We start from the raw sequence: 23,127 nt of genomic DNA on the forward strand, positions 1-23,127 counted from the left end.
CCCTGAAAGTAGAGAACTGGCTCAGAGGCGGGCTTGAGCTTTTCTCCCTGCTGCGCTGGCTTTGTTTTGTATCGTGCACTTCAGCCTCAGTGGGAAGGTGGGGTGAGAGGAAAAACCAGGGGACCTTTTCCAAGTAGAGAGACCTGGGGCAGCTTCCACCTTGCTTGTGAGCCACTGTGCTCAAGGGCGAAGTTTTCTAGGAAAGCTCGCCATTTTGCCTCGACGTTTCTAATTCTGATTCCCCACCCCACCCCAAAAGACACACACTCTTTTTATTTCTGTGCACTGCCTTATATTTCCTTGCATGCACTGCATCCTTTTTGGAACGCCTGAGAGAAGGACAGGTAAAACCAGTGTTGAAGCCATTTGGAGCTGAGGCCATTTAGCTAGAAATATTCAACATACTCTGTTTCGCCTCAGTGTGAGGATCTAGCCTTCCCCCGTTAAAACGTTTGTTGCATGATCTCTTTTAGAGCGACACCCCACTTCCCCCTCTCTCCTGGGGATGGCTTCACACTTGGATTAAGTAACACACTGTCCCACTTGAACTCTTTCACCTTTCCAAAATGAAGATTATTAGTGGAGAACAAAAACTGGCGACTGTTTTGTTAGGCAGGATTCATAATGTGTTTATATGCAGAAAATTTCAAACCAGACTGAAGCAAAAACCGTATGCAATTGATATTAACTTTATTATAAACTGTATATGATGTACAAAATAAAAAATAAAACAATCCAGATCTCACTGGTGACTTTTGCTTCCTTGAATAGACTGGACACTGCTGAGGTTTCATGTGAATGTGGTGGTGTGAAGCTGGATTGAATGAGTAGCAACCGTAGAGCCCATCCCAAGAAATCTTTGGTGGCCAAATTTTAAGTTATACGGTGTGTAGCTAGTTTCCCCTTTGCTGGCACTGAGGGTGGGAGAGGACAAAAAAATGATTTTTCTTCAGGAGAGGCCTTGACCTGGTCTTCAGATCATTTGCAGAAGGGGAGTATATACTCAGGTGCTTTGGGAAAGTTGGCATACAAATAAAATTACAATAGAGCAAAACCCAAATCTCACCAAGCACCAATTCTTACCCCCCCCCAGAGATACCCTTCTGGCACGTGAATATCACATGAAAAGCACTCTCCGAGAGACCCACAAACTGCAAGAGAAAGTCTATTGGGGAGTTTGGCCCCTCTTGTGGCTCATTTCCAAGAGAAAATCTCTGGCAGCAAGTAATTGCCAGTTTGCGTACCCAGTGATGATGCCCTCGGCTTCTATCTGTGTAACCTCAAAGTTCACCTAGTGATGGCTTGAGCAAGCAGCTTTCTTTTAAGTATAAACTCAGCAAACATTTCTGTATATTAATAACAGATTTATTTAAGTATATTTTACAGTTGCTATGAGTCTTAAGCTCCTATTTGGCCCTGGATCAGAGTTAAAAGGTATTTTTTTAAATAAATAAAAAGTTACACCAGTCAGAACCACAAAGATGTACTACTTTCCTCATAAGTAAAAATAAGGATTTGACTGTATTCAAGACAGACATATTAACAGAAACTTGACCATTAGATAACCAGTATGTGAAATCTTAATCTGGCACAGGTATTATGCACAAATACAAGTTATGATGATGTGATGGATGTTTCCTGAGCGACAGTTAGCATAACCAATTCCCCCCCACCTTGTGTAACTAAACATTCAAGTGAATTAGACTTTGATGTACAAACCAAAAAGACCGTCTTGCTTTAAATCAGTGTTTCCCAACGTTGGGTCTCCAACTGCATTTGGACTACAATTCCCATCATCCCTGACCGCTGGTCCTGTTAGCTAGGGATGATGGGAGTTGTAGTCCCAAAAAAATCTGGCAGGCTGAGTTTGCCTATGTCTGGTTTAAAGCAAGTTTAAACCTGCTGTTTCAAGTTCAATCCTATGCCAGGCACTTGCTCATATTACTCTCGGGACCATTCACATGAACAAAGCAGTAGGTGTGTTTTACTTCAAAGCTGTTCCCATGGTTTAGCTCAGAGCTGCTCTTCCCTCTTTTTTGCCCCAAGTGAGGGTCATTATTCAGTGAGGTTATACAAGAATAAGCACTGAGGGATGGGGGAAAACCCTGATCTTCTAATAGCATAAATAAGCCAACTCTGGAATGGAAGGTATTTTAGAGCCTGTGCTTTGTACAACTTCAAACAGAAAGTAAAAGCACACACTACAGATTTCTGCATGTACAGTGGTACCTCAGTTTACGAAATTAATCCGTTCCGAAAGTCCGTTCTTAAACTGAAACCATTCTTCAACCGAAGCGCGCTTTCCCTAATGATGCCTCCCGCCTCCGGTGCCCTTCCACTGTTCAGATTCCGTTCTTAGACCGAGGTAAAGGTTCGCAAACCGGGACACTACTTCCGGTTTTGCAGAGTTTGTAAACCGAATCGTTCATAAACCGGACTGTTCTTAAACAGAGGTACCACTGTACTTGATAAAAAAACAGCGTGCTCAAATGTCATTCATAACTACTGCTGGAATGCAGTCAGGTAAACAACGCGCTCAACAGGACATGTCAAAGTTGCAAGGCGAGAGGAGGATATTTAATAGGAAACTGAAATATTCAGTAAGTGAGCAGCAGTTCTATTCACAAAATTAAAAAAAAATTATTGCAATGAGAGTGGCTGGGAGTTTTATTTACTTTATATCTATAATAAGCCACTGTCAAGAGTCTAACCATGATCCAGCCGAGTTGTAAAAAAAATACGCTGCACTTGTCTCATACGTCTGTAGACCGGCATACTAGTCTGCATAAAAGGCAGATATAAAAACTAAACAGTACCTTTATTTATTCAGAATCTGATGTATCCAGAGGAGAAAGATGGGGAACCTGTGGCCGCTGTGTTGTTGAATTCCAATTCCTATCACCACTGGCCATTGGTCATGCTGGCTGAGGCTCTACATACTTATCTGAGAATAATTTTATTATTTATATTTTTATTTATTGAATATACCGCCCTATACCCAGAGGTCTCGGGGCGGTTTGCTGAAAAGATCACAATATATAAAATAAAAATAAACCAATAGCACCCCCCCAAAAAAGAGCCACATTTTAAAAGGGTATGGGGTGTCCATCAGGTCAACCAAAGGCCTGGTTAAAAAGGAATGTTTTTGCCTGGCTCCTAAAGGTATATAATGAAGGCGCCAGTCAAGCTACCCTGAAATAAATCACATTAAACTCAATGGGATGGCTGAGTAAAGATGCACAAGACTGTGCCATATAAATATCTATATAGCACTTGGCCATATAAATATCTGTATAGCACTTGTCTGTGTTCACATGCTAGCAAAAAGGCACAGGTTACACCACTGTCTTGACCAACTTAAAAAAAAAAATTTGGGGGGGGGGGTCATTTGCTATACACAAACTGCCATATAAGTCCTTGATTAAATACACTTCATGTTAGGATTTACGGACGCTCTTGACGTCACAAGAACCCTGTTGGTCCTTGCAGCAGATTAACTGCTGATCCAGTTCTAGCTTCTGAAACCCTTTCGGAAATGAAGTGACTGAAGAGAGATGCTATTAAACCACTGTAACTAAGCTGAGATCTGAATCCAGCAAATCCAAGGCAAGTGCATGGAACTTTTCCTTTGTTCCTTTCAATCTGCATTTCACAGAATTCTGGGGGAGCCGTGTGAGATCCCAAACCAGGCAGATTGGGCCTACCTACTCAGCAGAACATGGTGGGTGGAGAATGGATTGTACCACTTCATACTACAGGTGAATCACATCAGCTACCCGGAGTGGCTGGGGCACAAATAAATATTTGTATTAAATAATTATTATTTTGACTATACCCCTCTGTAAATATGTCCCCTGCAAATAACAAACCAGCATGGTTCTCGCCTTTTCCTTGCTCTGCTGGCTTTCTACTTGCAGAGACCATTGAGAAAAAACATAAGTTCTCACACATAAACATTTGCAGTCTGACGTGATATAACCCATTCTACCACTTCATTCTGCGAGAGCCCTAACAGCACAAGGTCTAGTGGATTTACAAGCAGTGGCCATGCTTAAAGGATGTTTCTCTACCTTTAAAACAAAACAAAACAAATGTGGGTTTTTTAAAAAAAAAACCACCACAAATCCAGTTGCATTAATCTTAATTCACACATATAACAAAGGCGCTAATTTTCCATTACCGGCCTCTAGTGGTGTTTTTCCCTGAACGAGAAGAAATTTCTCTGAAGAGACCGGCTAAGCTAGAATTTAACAAGAGTTGGCTTTAGTTGGAGGACGATACTTGGATGTGTGTGGCTTGGGGAGTTGTTTATAAAAAGGTTGCACATTGCTGCCAACGGATAAAGGCTGCACTAGCAAGAAGGGCTCTTAGATGATGATGCAGGCGTTAAAAGGTGAGCCCCGCTTACTCCCACCCTGAGTGGGCACCAGTTTCCCCTTTCCATAGTACCCAGAAAAGACACACCTCACCTCAATCTTTTTAGAAAGCTGGAGCATCCACAGGCCATTCCCGTAGGACAAAAGTCTCCCGCCCCCAATTTCCCCGATTTCCTCTCCTTTGTTCCCTGCCTTTTCCAGCTTAACAAACTCGAGGAGGTCAATGCCGGTTTGGACAGCTTCTACGCCGCTGGCACAGCCCAGGGTGATGTGTGCCCGACTGCCTTTCGGGAGGCTGACGGCTGGCTGAAGCACGTCCACGTCGCCAGGCCACAGAAGCATCTGCTGGTCGCTCAGTTCCACGCGGGCACCAGCCGTTCTCGGTGTGATGAAGAGAGCAGAGATGGTCAGGAAGAAGGCTTTTCCATAAGATGATTTAACAGCCTGAGTGGGGTGGAGGGGAGAAAGGATTTCTGTTAGGGCTGCCAGTGCACTCAAAGACTTGTTTTAAGATTGTCTTGCTTCATCAGTTATTGGTTGTGTTTAAATGACTGGATTTGCTCGTTAAAATCCACGGAGGCTTTTGCTGTTGTCGACTGAAAACAGCCTTGCAAAGAACTCCACAAAAGCTACTAAACCTACAGTGTAAAAACAGAAACTAGCTGGACTTCCATGAACACAAAAAGCTATCACACACACAGGAACACCATCCGAGAAACCACAGGATTGCAGCCTAAGATAAAGTGGGACATAAAGCTAGTGTCATCTAATTTACAAAAGCTTCACTGTCTGGTTGCAAGTAGCCATTTGCCAGTCTGACAAGGTTTCAAAATAAATTTTTGCAAATGTATATCCTGCCCTTCCATTCAGATAGTTGCAGAGCAGTTAACAACAAAACAATAAGCACTATAAAATCAAAGGAAGGAAGAATAAGGAATGATCACTTGAAGCATAAATATATTTTAAAATAAATAAATAAATCTGGGAGATGTGATTGTGGAGCTATATGTAATCCTATTCAGGTACTTCTCCCCAAGTTGGGGGAAGGAAGGGGTAACTGTGCAGAGTCTGTAAACTATTTGTTCTTGTTTCCACTTATGTCTGCTTACAACATACAAGTCACGTTTCATTTTGGGGACTTCACTGGAATCTCTTACTGGCTTAAAAAAAAACCAAAACCAGAATTTGTGCAAAATATCAAGGCAAGTTTCGAAAGAGACTATATGCAAGATTGACTTGATTTATGTAACATGTCATTTGTAGGGACTTGAATTGAGTTGCATACTCTCTGCTGAGCTGTTTGCTTTCTTGACTGGATTTTTAAAAACCTCAGCTGGGCACCCAGGGTCATATTCAGCCCGACTCTTCCACTAGTACAACATAACATTCTCTCCCCTGCAGCCCCCCAGGCACTCTCAAAATCTGCTCTAGAAGTTTGGCGGACCTTCCGGAGCAGATTTTGAGGGCATGCAGGGAGGGGAGAGGAAGGGGAAAGTCCCGGAGTGCAAAAGGAATTCTGCACTCAAAGCGCTGGGTGCAACTGCAAGGATACATATGGATTCCCTTGGAAATGGTCCACTCCCATCTCAAAAGACAGAGGAGAGTGAAGAAGTTGCAGTTTCCAACGCAAGAACATACGGAAAGCTCCTACAAGAACCATCCCTTTTTCCTGGTCAGAGTGGATGAAAGCAAAGTCATCACCTCCTGCTGTGCGTAGTCATCTGATCCGGGAGCCTTCCCGTAGTCGGTGAATTTCGTGGTACAGTGCAAGACCCCCGGTGGCCTTTTCACAAAGTAGCCGGTCAAGTCAATTTTTGCTTTGGGGTCTTCGCTGGGTTGTCCAACTGCAAAGGAAGGAGGAAAATAATGAGTCTTGGCAAACTGATTTAGTTGTTTCTTCCCACTTGCTTTTCCTACCCCAATTATTATTACCGTATTGCCCCAAATATAAGCCACACCCGGAAATAAGCCGCACCTTTAAAATTCAAGGGGAGGGAAAGACAATATCCAAATATAAGCCGCTCCCTTAAAATTCCACAGGCACTCACACCCGTTCTGTTTCAGCAGTGATACTGCAAAAGCCATTTTTTGTAAGGTTGCGAATTTAAGCCACACTTTATCTTTTCAGCATCAGAATTTGGAGAGAAAAAAGTGAGGCTTATATTCAGGCCAATATGGTATTATTCTTTTACCTGGACAATCTGCAGGGTTAGTTTAAAGCTGGAAAGCAGTGGGCATTAAACACCTGCTGACAAAAACAAGATCTGGCTCTCCCTTTGCTAATTTTTAGAACTTCTATAGACCAGGTAATATACTGAAACCAGATACTGGCATTTGATTAAGACTATACACTATACACATGCAATGTACAGATTTTTGTAAAATTTAATATAAATTTAATTTTTTTAAAAAGAAAACTGCCGCTGCCTAGTTATGTTAAATTTCTCACAGTTTTTAATCACTGCTTGGAGGCCAGGTGCCTAAAGTGTTTAAGCACAGTCCTTGCTATGTCTTGGCAATGCAATCAAGAATTAATATGCAGTGGGGACACAACTGTGGAAGGGGTTAACTTCAGCCAGTTCAGCATGGATGAGCATTTTTGGCCAGAAGTGCACATTCACAGGAGCAGTGTGGCTGTTGACAAAAGCAGCAGCTTACACTATCTGCCCCCTGGATAATGTTTAGAAGAGGTGGTGGGAAGCTGTGCTCCCCACCCACCACCCCCAGATAATATCAGACTTTCAATTCCCCATCATCCCTGATCATGCTGGGGAGTAGGAGCCTGAGAACATCTGGAAGGTCAACGGTTCTCCACCCTGATCAAGCTTCATGGGCTGCCATTTGTAGGGGTGAAGACACCTGATAGCTGGCTATGTTGTATTGCAAAGTTTGTAATTCCAGAGATGTTACAATGGAGGAGGAGAACAAGGGATGCAGCCTGCTAGCCAAGGAATCTGTGTCACGTGGAGCGCTTGGTAGCCTTGCCAATGTAGGTTATCTCCTTAAGTAGCATTGTCCAAATCATTTTATCATTTCTTAGGGATCCAAATGGAAAGCAGACTGAATGTGTTAGTACGGCAAGGTCACGGCGTAGAATGCAGAAACTACATTCATAAGACTTAACCGAGATGTGGATGCTAACTTTCTAACTGCAAGTGCTGCTGCAGCTTAACTTAGGAATGTGGTGGTAAACTTCCACCAAGCTGGGTTGGCTTCATTAGGGGCAATTTGATGCCAGTAACTAGGGAACATCTTTAAGATGAACTGCCAGTTGTGGCACGTTTAAAGGTGCCCTGTTCCTGGAAATGGAGGGTGGCTAATGGATGGAAAATATTCCCGTTTGGGTAGGGCTGTGTGGCACATATGTTGAAACATCCCATGCGCACACAGGGGAAAAAACATAGCATTTAACATCCATTAAATATTGGCTTTCATTAAATAAAAGGAAGTAAGAATCACTAAAGAGCCTCAACCCATCCATTTTGTGTGTGCTTCTGTGATCCAAAGGGGCTGCCTCCCTGCCCCACCTGAGAGACTCCATGTTTTGAAAGCAAATGGGACAATGCCTGCCCAAAATCACAAAAGATTTGCTGGGAGAGCACATGGATTTGTCAGTGGTCTAAACTCAGGTGGTGCTGAAGAGCTGCTCTGCCCTCCATGCGAATAGCAGAAGCAGTGCATCATGCACAAGCTATGCGCATGGGAAAAGTTACCTAACCTACAGGTGCAGGTTGCGCAATTCACCTGCTCTTGGTCCAAAATGGGGTGGGGTGTTACGTAGCCAAGAGTCCAGACAGGTCAGGCTTTGGACAGGGTTTCTGCTTCTGCCATTAATCTAGAAAGCCAAGTTCTTCCAAGCCAGGAGACCCCACCCAATCCTGTTTGTAGGATCCTACTTTGCTACTAGGTTGGCCCTGCCTTTATATTGGCAAGCACCAGAGTGTCATAAGCCTTGCACAGGGAAGGCAGTGTGGATGAGCTGCATAGTCCTTGTGACGAGCACTCTGGTTCTTTTGTAGACTTTTGTGGTGGACTCTCCTCCATTGGAGGTTTTTAAGCAGAGGTTGGGTGGCCATGTGTCAGGGATGCTTCAGTTGAGATTTCTGCATTGCAGGGGCTTAAGACCTGATGACCCATGGAGTCCCTTCCAACTCTACAATTCTAGGAGTCTATGACCATGCAGGTGGTGGTGACAGTGGCAGCTCTCCTTGGTCCCCGCTTGTGCCATGAATTTTCCACTACTCTGGCACAGAGGTGAAGGGAGGATGCTAGAGGATTCATTCTAGCACAGTGTGGTGGCTTTCTCTAGGGCAGAACTAACTTACTTGGGATATACGCTGCAAAATATATATATATATATAATTGGCACGCTTGATATTCCATAGTGCAACCTAAAGCTTGTTTCTGGCTCGTAACACCCACAGCCTGCCTATAGATTTGATCCAGGAGTGAACGTGAGAAGCTTTCTGCACAGCCTCCCGAAACCAAACGTTGGAGAACACTGAGACGCCTCAAAACAGAACTGCTGAAGCGAAGGAGAGGCGGGGAAGGAGATCCCCTGCTACTCCCCAATGGGGGCTGATTTCTTGGCAGCATCTTTAACGAAGATGGACCGGGGGTCCCTGCAGCCATTGGGAGGCTGCTGCTGGTGTAGGATAGGGAAAGAGGGGCTGGTCTCATTGGCTTCCAGAGTCAGGTAACATGGGTGCGTGTTTGGAGGCAGGAGCTCAGGGAACATGGGCAGGATTAGGCCGTGGCCTACAACATCTAAGCACTTTAGATGTTAGAATAGATCCCCTTCGTTCACAGAAAGAGTGAGGAATGTTTGCTCCTACAGATATTGTTGGACTACAACTCCCATCAGCCGCAGTCAGCATGACCAAGGGTTAGGGATGATGGGAGTTGAGCTCTAGCAACTTCAAGAGGACTGCACAAGTTCCCCAAACCTGCAGCACACAGAACATTCTCGAAGGGTGAACTTGTGGGTTCTGCACCAGTGTTTCCCTTAACAATATGCACTCAGAATTAACAGTTTTGATTCTGCATAATTCCTTTTGTTTTCCCAAATGATTCAGTAATTATTGGATTCAACAGGGTGCGGCACAAATGGGTAATGAGCTTTCTCGTCAACAGGACAACTGGAAACTTGGATATCTTAAAAAAGAGAGAGTTTGCTGAACAGGTATAGGGTACCATCAATTAACCTCAAAGGAAACAACATGGGAGCTAGATTGAAATTGCTTATCTTATGCTCAACTAGTAGAAAGCCAGGTCTCGTGGGTTAGTTAGTAGAAGGCAAATCTGACACACAAAACAAACATGTTTTGGGGGGACCCACAGTGCTTAGCCTCCTTTCTGAAGACTTTGATACTGGCAAGCTCGTCCAAAAAGGCCTGCCCGGTCTTCCGCAAGTTCTCTGAGCTCCTTTTGCTCAAAAACCACCCATAATACAAGGGAAGGAAATCCTTTTCCAAACTGGGCTTCAGCTTCTTGAGCTCGTCCGCCGAGAGTTTCCACTGGTTCTTATCCTTCAGCTGCAAGCAATCCATTTTCCACGTCGTCTTGGGCTCCACGATGATGACCTGGTAGCGGAAGGTGTCGGCGATGTCCAAGATCTGATCCAGGCGCTCCCTCTCATGGTGGGTGTCGTCTACCACCAGCACGCTGATGTCGCGCTTGCAGTAGTCGCTCAGGTCCTCGTCGACCTTGCTGTAGTCGTCGGGAATGGCGCTCCGGACAGCAGGCTGGATTTTGTAGTTGTCAGCGGAGATGACCTTGCAAGCATCCTTGTACTTGTCGTGGATGGCCTGCGCCAAAGTGGACTTCCCGCTGCCGGGCAGGCCCCGCAGAATGAACAACGTCTTCGACTCCCGGATGGTGGCGATGGTGTCGTTGTCGTCCAGGAAAGGGAACTGCAAGCTCTCGGGGCGCTCCTTGGGCTGGGAAGACATTTTCCTAAATATCTTGGGCAGGAACGTGTGGCTCTTCCGGCCGAAGCCTTTGTTCTGGAAGGGAAGGGAAAGAAAAGGAATAGTTGTGCGCAGTTCAGCTGGAACATTCCAGAGAGAGATACCATCTTTGGGCCCTCAATAATAGGGCCACTGTTTTCAGTCTGAACCAGAGAGGGGATTTTTGTTTTTGTTGCTGCTGCTGCTGCTGGGCTATTCAGATGGGCACAAATGGCCCAGTGATGGCTTTTAAATGATGCTATTATGTCAGCTAAGAACATGGTGCATTCCAGAAGAAGCAGCCCTGTTAATCTGCTGTAGGGAAAAGGGGAGGGAGAGGGGGAAACCACATACCCTATGGCACCTTTCAAAGACTACCGTTTCTTGAGGCCTACAGAACCTCATGCCACAAATACCTTTAATTTATGTACTAATTTTCCTCTAGAGAGCACCTTGCATAGGAAATTCCACAGCTCTTTTTTTGAAAAATCCAAGTTCTGATCAGCCCCATATCGTCTTGCGGCCTAAGTGGCCTTTACCAGGGGGTGGGACGCATGGCTGCCAAAATCTTCCCTAGTAACAAAACACAAAAATGGTACGCTGCATGTTCAGTGTTTCCCTGCCTCCTGCCAGTAAGAGCCAATCAAGCAAGATGGAGAAATGAGCTGTTTTTGGACTACAGTTCCCATCATCCCTGAACACCAGTCCTGCTAGCTAGGGATGATGGGAGTTGTAGTCCAAAAACAGACCCAAGTTTGGGAAACCCTGAACTAGGGAATTGGTTCCCACAACAGGAAGTCATTGCTCAACATGTTTGTGGAGGATATTGGTGGCGATCACCCACATTGGCTACGTTCTCCCCTCGTGTCAGAAGAGATATAGTTCTGCATACCAGCTGATTGGGATCGCAGGTAGGGAAAGCCCTGCTTCTGGGCTTCCCATGGGCATCAGGGTGGCCACTGTGGTAAAAGGAAGATGGGCCTTTGGCCTGATCCAGTTTATGAGGTAACCCGCTTTCTCCCTCCCTCGATCAATACACGCATGCAAGCACAAGCAATTCAGGCTCTCCCATCCAGAAGCATCAGCTGTGGCAGAGGGCATGCTGTTTCAAAGTTTCCTTATTCAAAAGCTTAAAACAAATGAAAAACGACATGAAACTGAAGATGCAAAATACTCGCTGTCCCCACAGCTGCTGAGGAAGTGAAGATGTTCCCTGTGAGACTATGACAGGCAGCAGAGGAAGCGAAAGAAGAGCTGGCTCTCTCAAGTGTGACCATTAACATACAACCTCTCTCTTATTCTTCCCCAAAGAGATACTTTGGTGTGAAGGCAAGGACTTATGACTGGTAAGGTAAAGGGACCCCTGACTATTAGGTCCAGTCGCGGACGACTCTGGGGTTGCGGCGCTCATTTCGCTTTATTGGCCGAGGGAGCCGGCGTACAGCTTCTGGGTCATGTGGCCAGCATGACTAAGCCGCTTCTGGTGAACCAAAGCAGCGCACAGAAACGCCGTTTACCTTCCCGCGGGAGCGGTACGTATTTATCTACTTGCACTCTGAGGTGCTTTCGAATTGCTAGCTTGGCAGGAGCAGGGACCGAGCAACGAGAGCTCACCCCGTCACGGGGATTTGAACCGTTGACCTTCTGATTGGCAAGCCCTAGTCTCTGTGGTTTAGACCACAGCGCCACCCGCGTCCCTATCTTATGACTGGTGCTGTGTGACAAATGTATTGAGGTGGTGCAAAGGCTGGAAGAAGGGAGAGGAATCCCTGAGAAGATAGACCACAGTACCAGCAGAGTTGGGCAGATTCTGTGCAAACATTGGCCATTTTTTAAAAAACGGCAGTCTTCCGTTTCTCACTGTGAAGACTGGTGAAATGGCCAAACTCAAAACGGGGCTGAATGGTAGTGAAAGTCCTACCCTACACACAGCCCTCTTTACCCCTTCCTGCAATAAGCAGAATAATAACATTTCTCAGTGTGTGCAGTGTGTAACCTGCCGAGCTCAGCTTTTCTCGGTGCAGAATTTTGATGCTTAAGGTAAAGGTAAAGGGAGCCCTGACCATTAGGTCCAGTCGTGGCCGACTCTGGGGTTGCAGCGCTCATCTCACTTTATTGGCTGAGAGAGCCAGCGTACAGCTTCCGGGTCATGTGGCCAGCATGACTAACCCACTGCTGGCGAACCAGAGCAACACATGGAAACGCCGTTTACCTTCCCACTGGAGCGATACCTATTTATCTACTTGCACTTTGACGTGCTTTCAAACTGCTAGGCTGGCAGGAGCAGGGACCGAGCAACGGGAGCTCACCCTGTTGCGGGGATTTGAACCACCGACCTTCTGATTGGCAAGCCCTAGGCTCTGTGGTTTAACCCACAGCACCACCCACGTCCCTAAGCTAAATGAGCAAAGCAGGCAAAAATCTGAAGAGAGAGGGCAGAGGAGCAAAAGGTGTGGGCCTGACCAGAGAGAAAGATCATGGCTCAAAGAGGATTTGCAGAAGCAGCCGGCTTTAGCAAAAACAACAACAAAAAACAGGCTTCTCCAGGTGTGCCGAGTCCTTGGCAGAGCCAGTCCCTACCATTAGGCAGAGGGAGGCAGCTGCCTCAGGCAACACATTGTTGCTTAATTGGTTATTACTGTCTCAGAATTCCTTGGGAGAGGCACTTGTGGGATTTTTCTGGCTCAGGTACTAAAATAACTTGGCTAATAGGCTATGACTTGGCGGGGTGCAGTGATGGTTGAGGTTCAGCCTCGGGCAGCAAAAATGCCACGGGGCCAGTTCTGCCATGGGCGACGGAAGCAGAAAACAAAGGTGGTAAGCCGCAAGCTGGGTGCAGAGTTTGAGAGAAGATGCAGGATAAAGAGAGATGGAAAGAGGTAGAGTGAGTCTTAAGCTGTTAGAAGTTGGGTGCTGTTGTTAGCAAGAAGGGGTAGCCAACCTGACGCTCCCAGATGTCGGATATCCAGTCCCCACTGGTCCCAGCCAAGATGGCTGATGGCTAGGGATGATGGGAGTGATGCTGCAACAGCAACACCTGGAAGGCACTCCTGCTCTTCTGAATTTCAGAGACATTATACACAGTTGTTTCACAACCACCAAAGCAAGCTTTTAGAAGCCTTTATCAGGGGGTTGAGATTGCAATTTAAGGATCTAGGGGCCTTAGTAGACCACAAGCTTAACATGAGTAAACAGTGTGATGCAGCAACAGCACAAAAGCTAATGCTATTCTAGGCTGCATCAGTAGAAATATAGTGTCTCGATCAAGGGAATTAATAGTACCGCTCTATTCTGCCTCAGTCAGACCACACCTGGAATACTGTGTCCAGTTCTGGGTGCCACAATTAAAGAAGGATACAGTGATACCTTGGGTTAAGAACTTAATTTGTTCTGGAGATCTGTTCTTAACCTGAAACTGTTCTTAACCTGAGGTACCACTTTAGCTAATGGGGCCTCCCGCTGCCACCGCCACGCGATTTCTGTTCTCATCCTGAAGCAAGGTTCTTAACCTGAGATACTATTTCTGGGTTAGCGGAGTCTGTAACCTGAAACGTCTGTAACCCAAGGTACCACTGTATTGGCAAGCTGGAACGTGTACAGAGGAGGAAGACCAAGATGATCAAGCGTCTGGAAAACAAGCCTAATAAGGAACAGTTGAGGGAGTTTGGTACGTTTAGCCTGGAAAAGAGGCGACAGAGGAGACAGGATAGCCATCTTCAAGTGTCTAAAGGGACGTCACATGGAAGATGGAGCACGCTTGTCTTCTCCTGCTCTGGAGGGCAAGAATCAAGCCAAAGGATTCAAGTTATGAGAAAGGAGATTCTGAGTAAACATCAAGAAGAACAGTAAGACAGCTGTCAGGCAGTGGACCAGTCTCCCTCAGGAGGCTATGGACTCTCCTTTCTTGGAGGTTTTTATGCAGAGGTTGGATGGCCATCTGTCATGGATGCATTAGTTGAGATTCCTGCATTGCAGGGGGTTGGACTAGATGACCCTTAGAGGTCCCTTCCAGCTCAGCTATTCTATAACTACATGTCTCCCAGATCACTGAAGATAAACAAGGCATCTGTGACGCCTTAATGACTATCAAAGTTGTTATTACAGCCAAAGGGATAAACCATTCACTACTTTTGTTGACTCAGAAGCAGGCAAGACCGAGTGGCGCAAGTCGACTAAGACTTGTACTACAATGTGAAAAAAAGAAAGAAAACCCGTCTCTGTTCCAGTGTCCAGTTTCAAGTCACAGTGAAGATGCTGCCTGTGTTTGGTCAAGACAAGGGCGTTTGAGTAGCTATTGCACTATTTTGACAAAAACAGCTGCCTGGGGAACAGCGGTTAACAATGGCTTAAAAAAACACACAGAAGACAAAACAAAACAATAACTGTGGGTGGGAGGGCATACTCTGTGAGCACCAATTGTTTTCCAAGTGAAACTGAAATAATAAATGCTTGTGTTAAAAATGAGGGGGAGGAGGCAAGGACAATGGTACCACACAAGCCAGTCTAAAGAGGAGAACTTGGATGGTTTTCCAGTGCGGAACAATTTGTCCCATTCTGCAAAAACAGGCCCCCTTCTCACTTTCCTTCCCTGTACCGCACCACACCAACAAGCAAAAAGGGAGGGACCAAATAGCAAGGAGGGCTCAGCTGCTTAGCTAGCTCCCCCCGCCCCCACAACCTTTACATTACAGACTGCAGATAATTGTCATAATTTGTTGGGAATCCAAGTTCCCAATCCTGCAATGCAAAAAGAAGACTGCAATGCAATGCAATTGTCCTGCACTGTCACACAAGCCAAAACCACTGCCTTATAAGTCTCTGCATTACAAATCTGTATCGTTTTAACGGTATAAATTTTTTAAGCACCTTCTCTACGATCAAACCCAATGCTGTGTACATATAATAATATACAATGGCCTGGATCCATATCTAGCGATCCTTGTTGGGAAGCCCACTAAAGTCCATGTAACTAAAATAAATGGGACACACAACTAATTTAAGTGTAGCTGATTTCAGTGAATAAAACTTACCAAAGAGACGTCCAAATTAATTAAAGCCTGCTCCTACAAACCCTCTAAAAACAGCTGGATCATAAGTAACTACTAGAGATACCTCCTACATAACACCTTTTCCACGTTCCACTGAAGGGTCTGGTGTACAAACTGTTACTCGCAGTATTCAAGGTGAACCGAGACTGAAAACCTGCAGCGAAATAAGGAAGTGGGAGGCTGTTTTTTTGTTTGTTTTTTTTACTTGGTATTTTGTACAAAAATATTAACGTTTTATACTGGTTTTCTTTTTTATCGTGTAATAAATTTCTGTTTATATTTTTAAACGCAAATCAATTGGAAACATTTTATGCAAGCGACCATGTAGTAATGTAGCGAAGGGACGCGGGTGGTGCTGTGGGTTACAGCACAGAGCCTAGGACTTGCCGATCAAAAGGTCGGCGGTTCGAATCCCTGTGATGGGGTGAGCTCCCGTTGCTCGGTCCCTGCTCCTGCCAACCTAGCAGTTCAAAAGCACGTCAAAGTGCAAGTAGATAAATAGGTACCGCTCTAGAGGGAAGGTAAACGCCTTTTCCGTGCGCTGCTCTGGTTCACTAGAAGCGGCTTAGTCATGCTGGCCACATGACCCGGAAGCTGTACGCCGGCTCCCTCGGCCAATAAAGCGAGATGAGCGCCGCAACCCCAGAGTCGGCCATGACTGGACCTAATGGTCAGGGGTCCCTTTATCTTTATGTAGTAATGCACTACTATGTAGTAACAACAGAAAAAGGCACCAGGAGCTGAAATGGTCTATGACACTTCTGTGTGAGGAAAAAGTGCACTGAGAAGAAGGCTTCGAGCTCTTCATTCTGTGCCAAATAAAAACTGCGAACATCAAATGGAAAGTTGGATGCTAGTTTCTTCTTAACAAGTTGTCACAAGATTGCTTTTCAATTTTGCCAATCGCTGAGTGATGTGTTTTTCATTTTTAGTTACTGGATGGCTGCTGTTCACGCATGATCCACCAGCAAGCCTTTTTTACATGTGATTGAACCTACCTCCCCTCTAATCCAGCACCCTTTTCTCAAGGATGAAAAGCTCCCCCAAAAGCAGAACACGAACACAACAGCTCTCTCCCTACTTCCACATCCTGGCAATAGCCTCCAAGACTGGCGTATTTCACAGCTCGATAAAAATGTGTGGCAACTCCAAGATGAGTCAGTGAGCACCAGTTCAGACCCCGTCAATGTATATGTGAAGTCAGGATTTATTGCCCCATTTATTGCCCTCTTTACACTTGCTCTGTGTTAAACCACAGAGACAAGAGCTTGCCGATCAGAAGCTCGGCGGTTTGAATCCCCGCGGCAGTGAGCTCCCGTTGCTCTGTCCCAGCTCCTGCCAACCTAGCAGTTCGAAAGCACGTCAAAGTGCAAGTAGATAAATAGGTACTGCTCCGGCGGGAAGGTAAACGGCGTTTCCGTGCGCTGCTCTGGTTGGCCAGAAGCGGCTTAGTCATGCTGGCCACATGACCCGGAAGCTGTACGCCAGCTCCCTCGGCCAATAAAGCGAGATGAGCGTTGCAACCCCAGAGTTGGCCACAACTGGACCTAATGGTCAGGGGTCCCTTTACCTTACACTTGCTTACATTGACTCACATCTGCTATTTTAACATCCATCCACCCAGTTTGGAGATACTCTTTTTAGGCTCGTCAGAATCTTATTTTTATTCTTACCACCCTGAACGATTTGGTGCCATCCGCAAGCTCAGCTATGTAATGTTTCACCCATCGGTCCAAATTGTTTATGTACAAGGTAAGAAGCACAGGTACCGATACCAGTGATTGGGGGACCCCACTTCTTAGAGCCCTCCCTTGAGAGGACCATCCATGTACCCCTACTCTCTGCTTCCTAAACTTGAACCAGTTACTGATCTACAAAAGGTTATCTCTTCTTCCATGACTGCTACACTGACTCTGGAGTCTTTGGTGAAGGCAGAGGTGTACATAGGGTCCCTTGCAGCGCTCACCAAGAGGAAAAATCGCTTTACCACATGCCTTTGTGCCACGGTGTGAGGACAAGAAGCTTCTTCTGCGTTTGATCTCACCATAACAGCATACGTCATACATTCCATAGTCCGATAGGTGATTTTTGTGCCCCCCAGGGCTGGGCCCTTGGCCTCTAGGCGAAGGACTTTACTGAAAGTTTTCTGAAAGTCACAACGCACATTGTCTGCTAGATCACACCTATCCATATGCTTAACGGCATTCTCAAATTAATCTGAAAGATTAGATAGAAAGCCATGCTGGTTCTGCTTTAGTAAGGCTTGTTCTTCTATACACTTGGCAATTCTATCCTTAATCACGCTTTTTGCTAGCTGGCCTGTAATTTCCCAGATGCCTTTTTTAAGAAAATAGTCTTGCATTAGTTACTTTGCAGCCTTCAGCTATAGAGGCTGATTTTCAGGAGAGGTTGCACGTTTTTCTTAAAAGTTCAGCAACGTCATATTTGTTTCTTAAAACCTCTTGGGTGGGTACTACCAGGACCCAGCGATCTGATGGTTCTTAATCTGCCAACAAGGCCTTCTCTGGGCACATTTCTCCACATTCGCCCTATATTTGTATATAGTCACATTTTGTCACCGGTAGCACCTAAGACCCATCCCTAAGCCACAGAGCCAGCCCCGGGGCATTATGCCACTTAAAGCACAATGCCCTGTCGCCCCCTGCTACTGCTGCCATCTCACCACAGATCCATGCCCCTGCCCCTCCTGTACTCACACCACCGCAGGCATGGCAAGCATGGCACACACCTTGGGTCCAGATCTGCCGCCTGTGGCAAGAGTCTCACCCTGCCAAGCCGGAGGGGAAGCAGTTTATTTACAGCATTGGTAGGCAAACTAAGGCCCTGGGGCTGGATCTGGCCCAATCGCCTTCTAAATCCGGCCCGCGGATGGTCCGGGAATCAGTGTGTTTTACATGAGTAGAATGTGTCCTTTCATTTAAAATGCACCTCTGGGTTATTTGTGGGACATAGTGAGTTCTTTTTTTTCTTTTCAGAATATAGTCCGGCCCCCCACAAGGTCTGAGGGACAATGGACCGGCCCCCTGCTGAAAGTTTGCTGACCCTGAATTTTACAGGATTGGAGTAATCTGTGCCACCATATGCTGTTTTTATTCTTAAAAACAATGTAATGGTTGCCTCTAAGCTGGCAGTTTCACACAGGATCGTGTGTGTGTGTGTGTGTGTGTGTCTGGTGTGAGTTGCTACTCTGGCCTCGCCTCTGCACCAAGTGTGATTGGATCAGTCATTCCCAATGGAGTGATACAATGGAATTGTCTGCCTTGAGCAGAAGCTGCCTTATGTGTCTCTGTATGAGTCACTGGTCTGGATTTGCCTCCTTCCAATCAGCCTCTACAGAAGGACAGACAATTCTGCCCCATCTCTGCATTGCAGACAATAGGAGTATTCAGTGCCTTAATATGGAGATGCACCAGAATAACCCATCCTCACATGACTCATGCTCTGGGCTTACTCCAATCAAAAGGCATGCTCAGAACAGAACATTAAGAAGTAAATACTTTATTTAGGTTGTAAAACTGAAATTGCCCCGCATTTAAATTCAGTAAAAGTGCACCTGTCATCAGATTGGTTGATGTGCTTGGTTCAGGATAACCTATAGTCCAATCAAGAAGGAATGTGATAAAAAGTAGGCACTCTTTTTCTTTCACCAAAATGGAAAACTAAATTGGACGCTGGAGCGCTACAACCCATAGCAGGCTGCTTCTTCTTCTGGGACCAGTTTGGAATGCAAAATGTTTGTCTTGCATTTGCCTAAAATACTATTGGCACGTTCAGTGACCACAAATATGCAAGCAGAATGAAGTGGGATTGAGTGGAGAAAGAAAAGTTTTGCAATACTATTCTAAACAAACAGATCTGAACATTTTTTAAAAAAAGATGAAAGCAGTAAGTGGTAGATTTTTAGAGTAAACCCAGAGTTTCTAAGAACACTGATAGCCCCCATGACTTCTCAGGGTACCTGACCCAAATTTGAAAAAACTCATGGAGCAATAAACTGTTCTGAGCATGTGCTGAGAGAGAGACAGAGAGAGATTTTCTATTCCAGCTGCCATTCTGTTGCCCAGCTGTTTGTGTGCTTTAGATAAAAACAGGAAAACCAAGGTTCGTCATAAGCCTAAATATAGATCAAATGCTCCCCCCCCCCCAATTTCTTTAACTGTAAATTGCTGTTTTATCGTATTGAAACAATATAAAAATGCATTGGTTTTTCAACAAATAAGGAAGGGTAGAGTTTTTTAAAACTAGGCTATGTCAGTGAAAGAGTTTGGTTCCAGCTGTACACCAAAAAAAACACACCCTGAAAATAATTTTGTTTAACGAGTTGCTCGTTGGCGAGGGAAAGCACCCTAGTTTTGTTTCCAAGCAGACTGCTTCTCTAAAAATATCTCAAATTTCTTCCTGTTCCCCCAGGGTTTTACAGGTGGAGAGGAAGTATTGCAGAACTCTCTTGCCTCCTGCGTGCCCAATATAAGCCAAGCAAGTGCATAGCGCTCTCCAAGGCTGCAAAAAAGTTAGCATTCCTCATGCAAAATGGCATTTGCTGTCGAATGGAGAACAAATGGGGTGTGGAAAGCTGGTGCAAGGGGTTGCACCAACAACTTGGAGCAGATGCTTGTAAATAGTGAATGACAGCCTAGGCAGCCAAGAAGAGCTCAAACATTAGGTGCTGATACAAAAAAAGAGAGAGAAAAAGTTTTAAATCTCATACTTTGCAGGGGATCTCAAACTTTGGTGAGGATAAGTACGCTCACCTCACCCCTCCCATTTTAGAGACTTTTCACCACTACTCACAGGGTATTTCCAGCTTTACTTTATTTATTGAAAAAATTGTAAACTTCCCCCTAACAAAACCCCCAAAAAAGCATCAGCTGTAGTGTAAAATTACACCCCACCTGTGAAGAAATGTAATACAACTCCAACTAAATCAAGGAGGAACAACCCATGTAAACTGATGTTTTCTCTTGCAAACTGATGTTTCCTTTTCCTTAAGTTGGGTTGGCATTCTCCGCCATGCTCGATAAAGAGTTTTGTGAAACTGAAGAGAGTTTAAGTGAACATATGTCCGTCACCAGGAGAAACCAATCTCCATGTAGCTCGCATCTGAGGCTGACAAAGTCTCTTACAAAATCAATTGTATATTCCGTATCCAGCTCTGTGTCATTCATAATGGTTGCAAACCTGACAAGGGCCCCCACCCCGGCCATAAATCTGTCTGAAAAGGGATGCCTTATCGTCCTTGCAAAATGCACCCTGCACAGGTGAATTTTAAAGCCACGCGACAAATGCAGAGCTCTCTTCCTATGCTCAGAGACCTGTCCCCCAGAAGTTAACTTCCACAAGTGTCTGTCATCCACTGCCCAGGCCCATCTCCCTCTACCTTCCTTTCCCCCTAAAATGAGGCTCATGCTGTAGCTTATGCCAGAAAACAAAACAAAAGCACTTGGGGAAATGCTCCCTGCCCCTGTAGAGTGTCGCCGCATATCAGCCACTGTCAGGAAAATTGTGGCATATTGAAAAACGTATTTCTGACAATATGCCTCCCGGACTCACCCCATCCCATACAAAACACCCCATCCCATATAGAAGTGGTCTGGGTGACCTGCATGCAGAAGGGTGAATGCCCTCCCATCAGATGCCAAGGAGATCAAGAACTACGCATCTTTTAAAAGACATCCGAAGCAAGTTTTCAATGTCTTATTGTGCTTTCAAATGTGCTGGAAGCCGCCCAGAGCGGCTGGGTCAACCCTTTCAGATGGGTGGGGTATAAATAAAACAACTATCTGACTTTTAGAAGACATCTGAAGGCAGCCCTGCTTAGGGAAGTTTTTAACGTTCGACGTTTTATCGTGTTTTTGATATTCCGTTGGGAGCCACCCAGAGTGGCTGCGGAAACCCAGCCAGATGGGCGGGGTAGAAATAATAAAATTATTATGGTTATCATTTAAAGTCTAAAACTGGTCCTCACTTCACACCCATCTTACCATTCCCCCCCCTCACAGCTCTGGGGAACAACCTTGAGAATATTCCCCCCCAAAATAAAAATTTCTACAAGCCATCCCCCCCCAAGCCGAAGACAATGAAAGAGGAAGGCTACCCCTGTGGGGTATAAATAAAAAAAATATTATTGTTGTTGTTGTTGTTGTTGTTGTTATTACCTGTCTATATACGCTTAGGACTGGTCCCTTATTTCCCTGAGAAACACAAGGGCAGGCAGAAACCCAACAGGTAAGGAGGAGAAGCGCTTGAGCTACTGAGCACTAGGCAGACTCAAAGCTTTTGTCTGGGGACAAAGTCTCATTTTTTCCTCCAGCTGCTCGCTTACCTGCTGCTGCTGCTGCTGCAGATCCGGAGACGCGCGCGCGCCTCTCGCCCCTTTGCTCCGCCCGCTTCCCCACACTTTCGTTTCCCGCCTACGAGCCCCTTCATTCCGCCCCCCCCCCCGCCCCAGGACGACGACGAGCCCACTCACCATGGCAGCGCCACCGAGCGGAGGGTCCCGGACGCAGCGGAATCGACGCCTCGGGAAGGTGCAAAACCGCTTAATGGACTTCGCCTGCGTTTAGAGGGACGGAGACCCCTCGCAGCTGCTTTTCATACACCCGGGGGGGCGGGGCGGGAGTGAGGGGAGGAGCAAGCCACGCCCCCCCCAGTCCCTGCCTGGCACGACAGGACGGAAGGCGCGGTTTCGCGGCGCAAGAGCGCGGAAGCGGAGCGCGGGTCGCGCTGCCCCCCAGAGGCCGCTTGGCTTCAGGTTCCTGCGGAGCCCCGCTTAAAAAATACTTTCGGGACCCGAAAGGAAGTAGAGGTTAGCTAAACAAGCTATAGCTTAGGGCCCCACTCTCTTGGGGGCCCCCAAAAACATTTAAAGGAAAAAGGAAGCTGGATGCACATCTCCAAAACATAAGATTAAAAACAAATAAAATAAAACCTACATACAGCAACAGTGTTTTGTGTTGTGTAGGCTTCTGTGATGTAAGTCATGGGCCCTGCCTGCTAGCCTGCTCCCTAAAATATCACTGCTTTGCTCCTTTCTATACAAAGTGGACGCTCGAGTTGCGAATGTGATCCGTGCAGGATGCACATTCACAACCCGCAGCACTGCATCTGCGCAAGCGTGGGTTGCAATTCGGCATGTCTGCACATGCGCAAAGCGTGACTTAGCGCTTCTGCGCATGCACGACCGCCGAAACCCAGAAGTAACCCGTTGCGGTACTTCCGGGTTTCGGCAGTCTGCAACCCGAAAAAACACAACCTGAAGCATCTGTAACCTGAGGTATGACCTGTATAGGGTGCCTACATTCTGCATGGACTGGTTGCATGACAACATGTGCAATGGCTTTAGATACCTATTAGGGCCAGAAATTACCATATAGCATATATTCAACACAAAAACCAGCGACAATTTGTTGTTGACGAAGGACAGCTGGACATATAAAGGGCCCCATTACCTTCAGTAGCTTAGGGCCTCATCAAACCTAAATCCGGCCCTGGGAGGGAGGGATATGTTTTCTTCGGTGCAGCAGGGGTTGCAAGAAGGAAAGAAAGCAATCGCCCCAGGTAACTCTGGAGGAGGAGAGCCAGCCAGGATCGCAGCCAAAAGTGAAGGAATAGCAAGGGAGGCATCCTACGAAAATGTTGCGCCCTAAGGGGGGCCCTTCCTCGCACTGCCCCAAGAAAATAAAGCAGCCTAGTAAGGACTGAGCATGCTTTAGTAGACGGATAATTTCACTTTTT

General features: G+C 46.0%; 1 protein-coding gene and 1 long non-coding RNA gene across 2 annotated transcripts; both read right to left on the bottom strand.

Annotated features, from left to right (window-relative positions):
- Positions 1-673: 673 nt before the first annotated feature.
- On the bottom strand, positions 674-3,787 carry LOC128400211 (uncharacterized). The gene is made up of 2 exons (XR_008327319.1): positions 3,056-3,787; positions 674-2,992 (listed from the first exon to the last, which is right to left on the bottom strand). It is a non-coding gene; the product is annotated as an uncharacterized LOC128400211 (long non-coding RNA).
- A 1-nt stretch (position 3,788) lies between these two features.
- On the bottom strand, positions 3,789-22,006 carry CNP (2',3'-cyclic nucleotide 3' phosphodiesterase). The gene is made up of 4 exons (XM_053362306.1): positions 21,863-22,006; positions 9,715-10,381; positions 6,078-6,220; positions 3,789-4,820 (listed from the first exon to the last, which is right to left on the bottom strand). Exons 1-4 carry the CDS (start codon positions 21,863-21,865, stop codon positions 4,368-4,370), a joined length of 1,266 nt encoding a protein of 421 aa, XP_053218281.1. The 5' UTR covers positions 21,866-22,006; the 3' UTR covers positions 3,789-4,367.
- Positions 22,007-23,127: the final 1,121 nt, after the last annotated feature.

Source organism: Podarcis raffonei, chromosome 13 (genome assembly GCF_027172205.1).
Source record: "Podarcis raffonei isolate rPodRaf1 chromosome 13, rPodRaf1.pri, whole genome shotgun sequence".
NCBI classification, from domain to species: domain Eukaryota; kingdom Metazoa; phylum Chordata; class Lepidosauria; order Squamata; family Lacertidae; genus Podarcis; species Podarcis raffonei.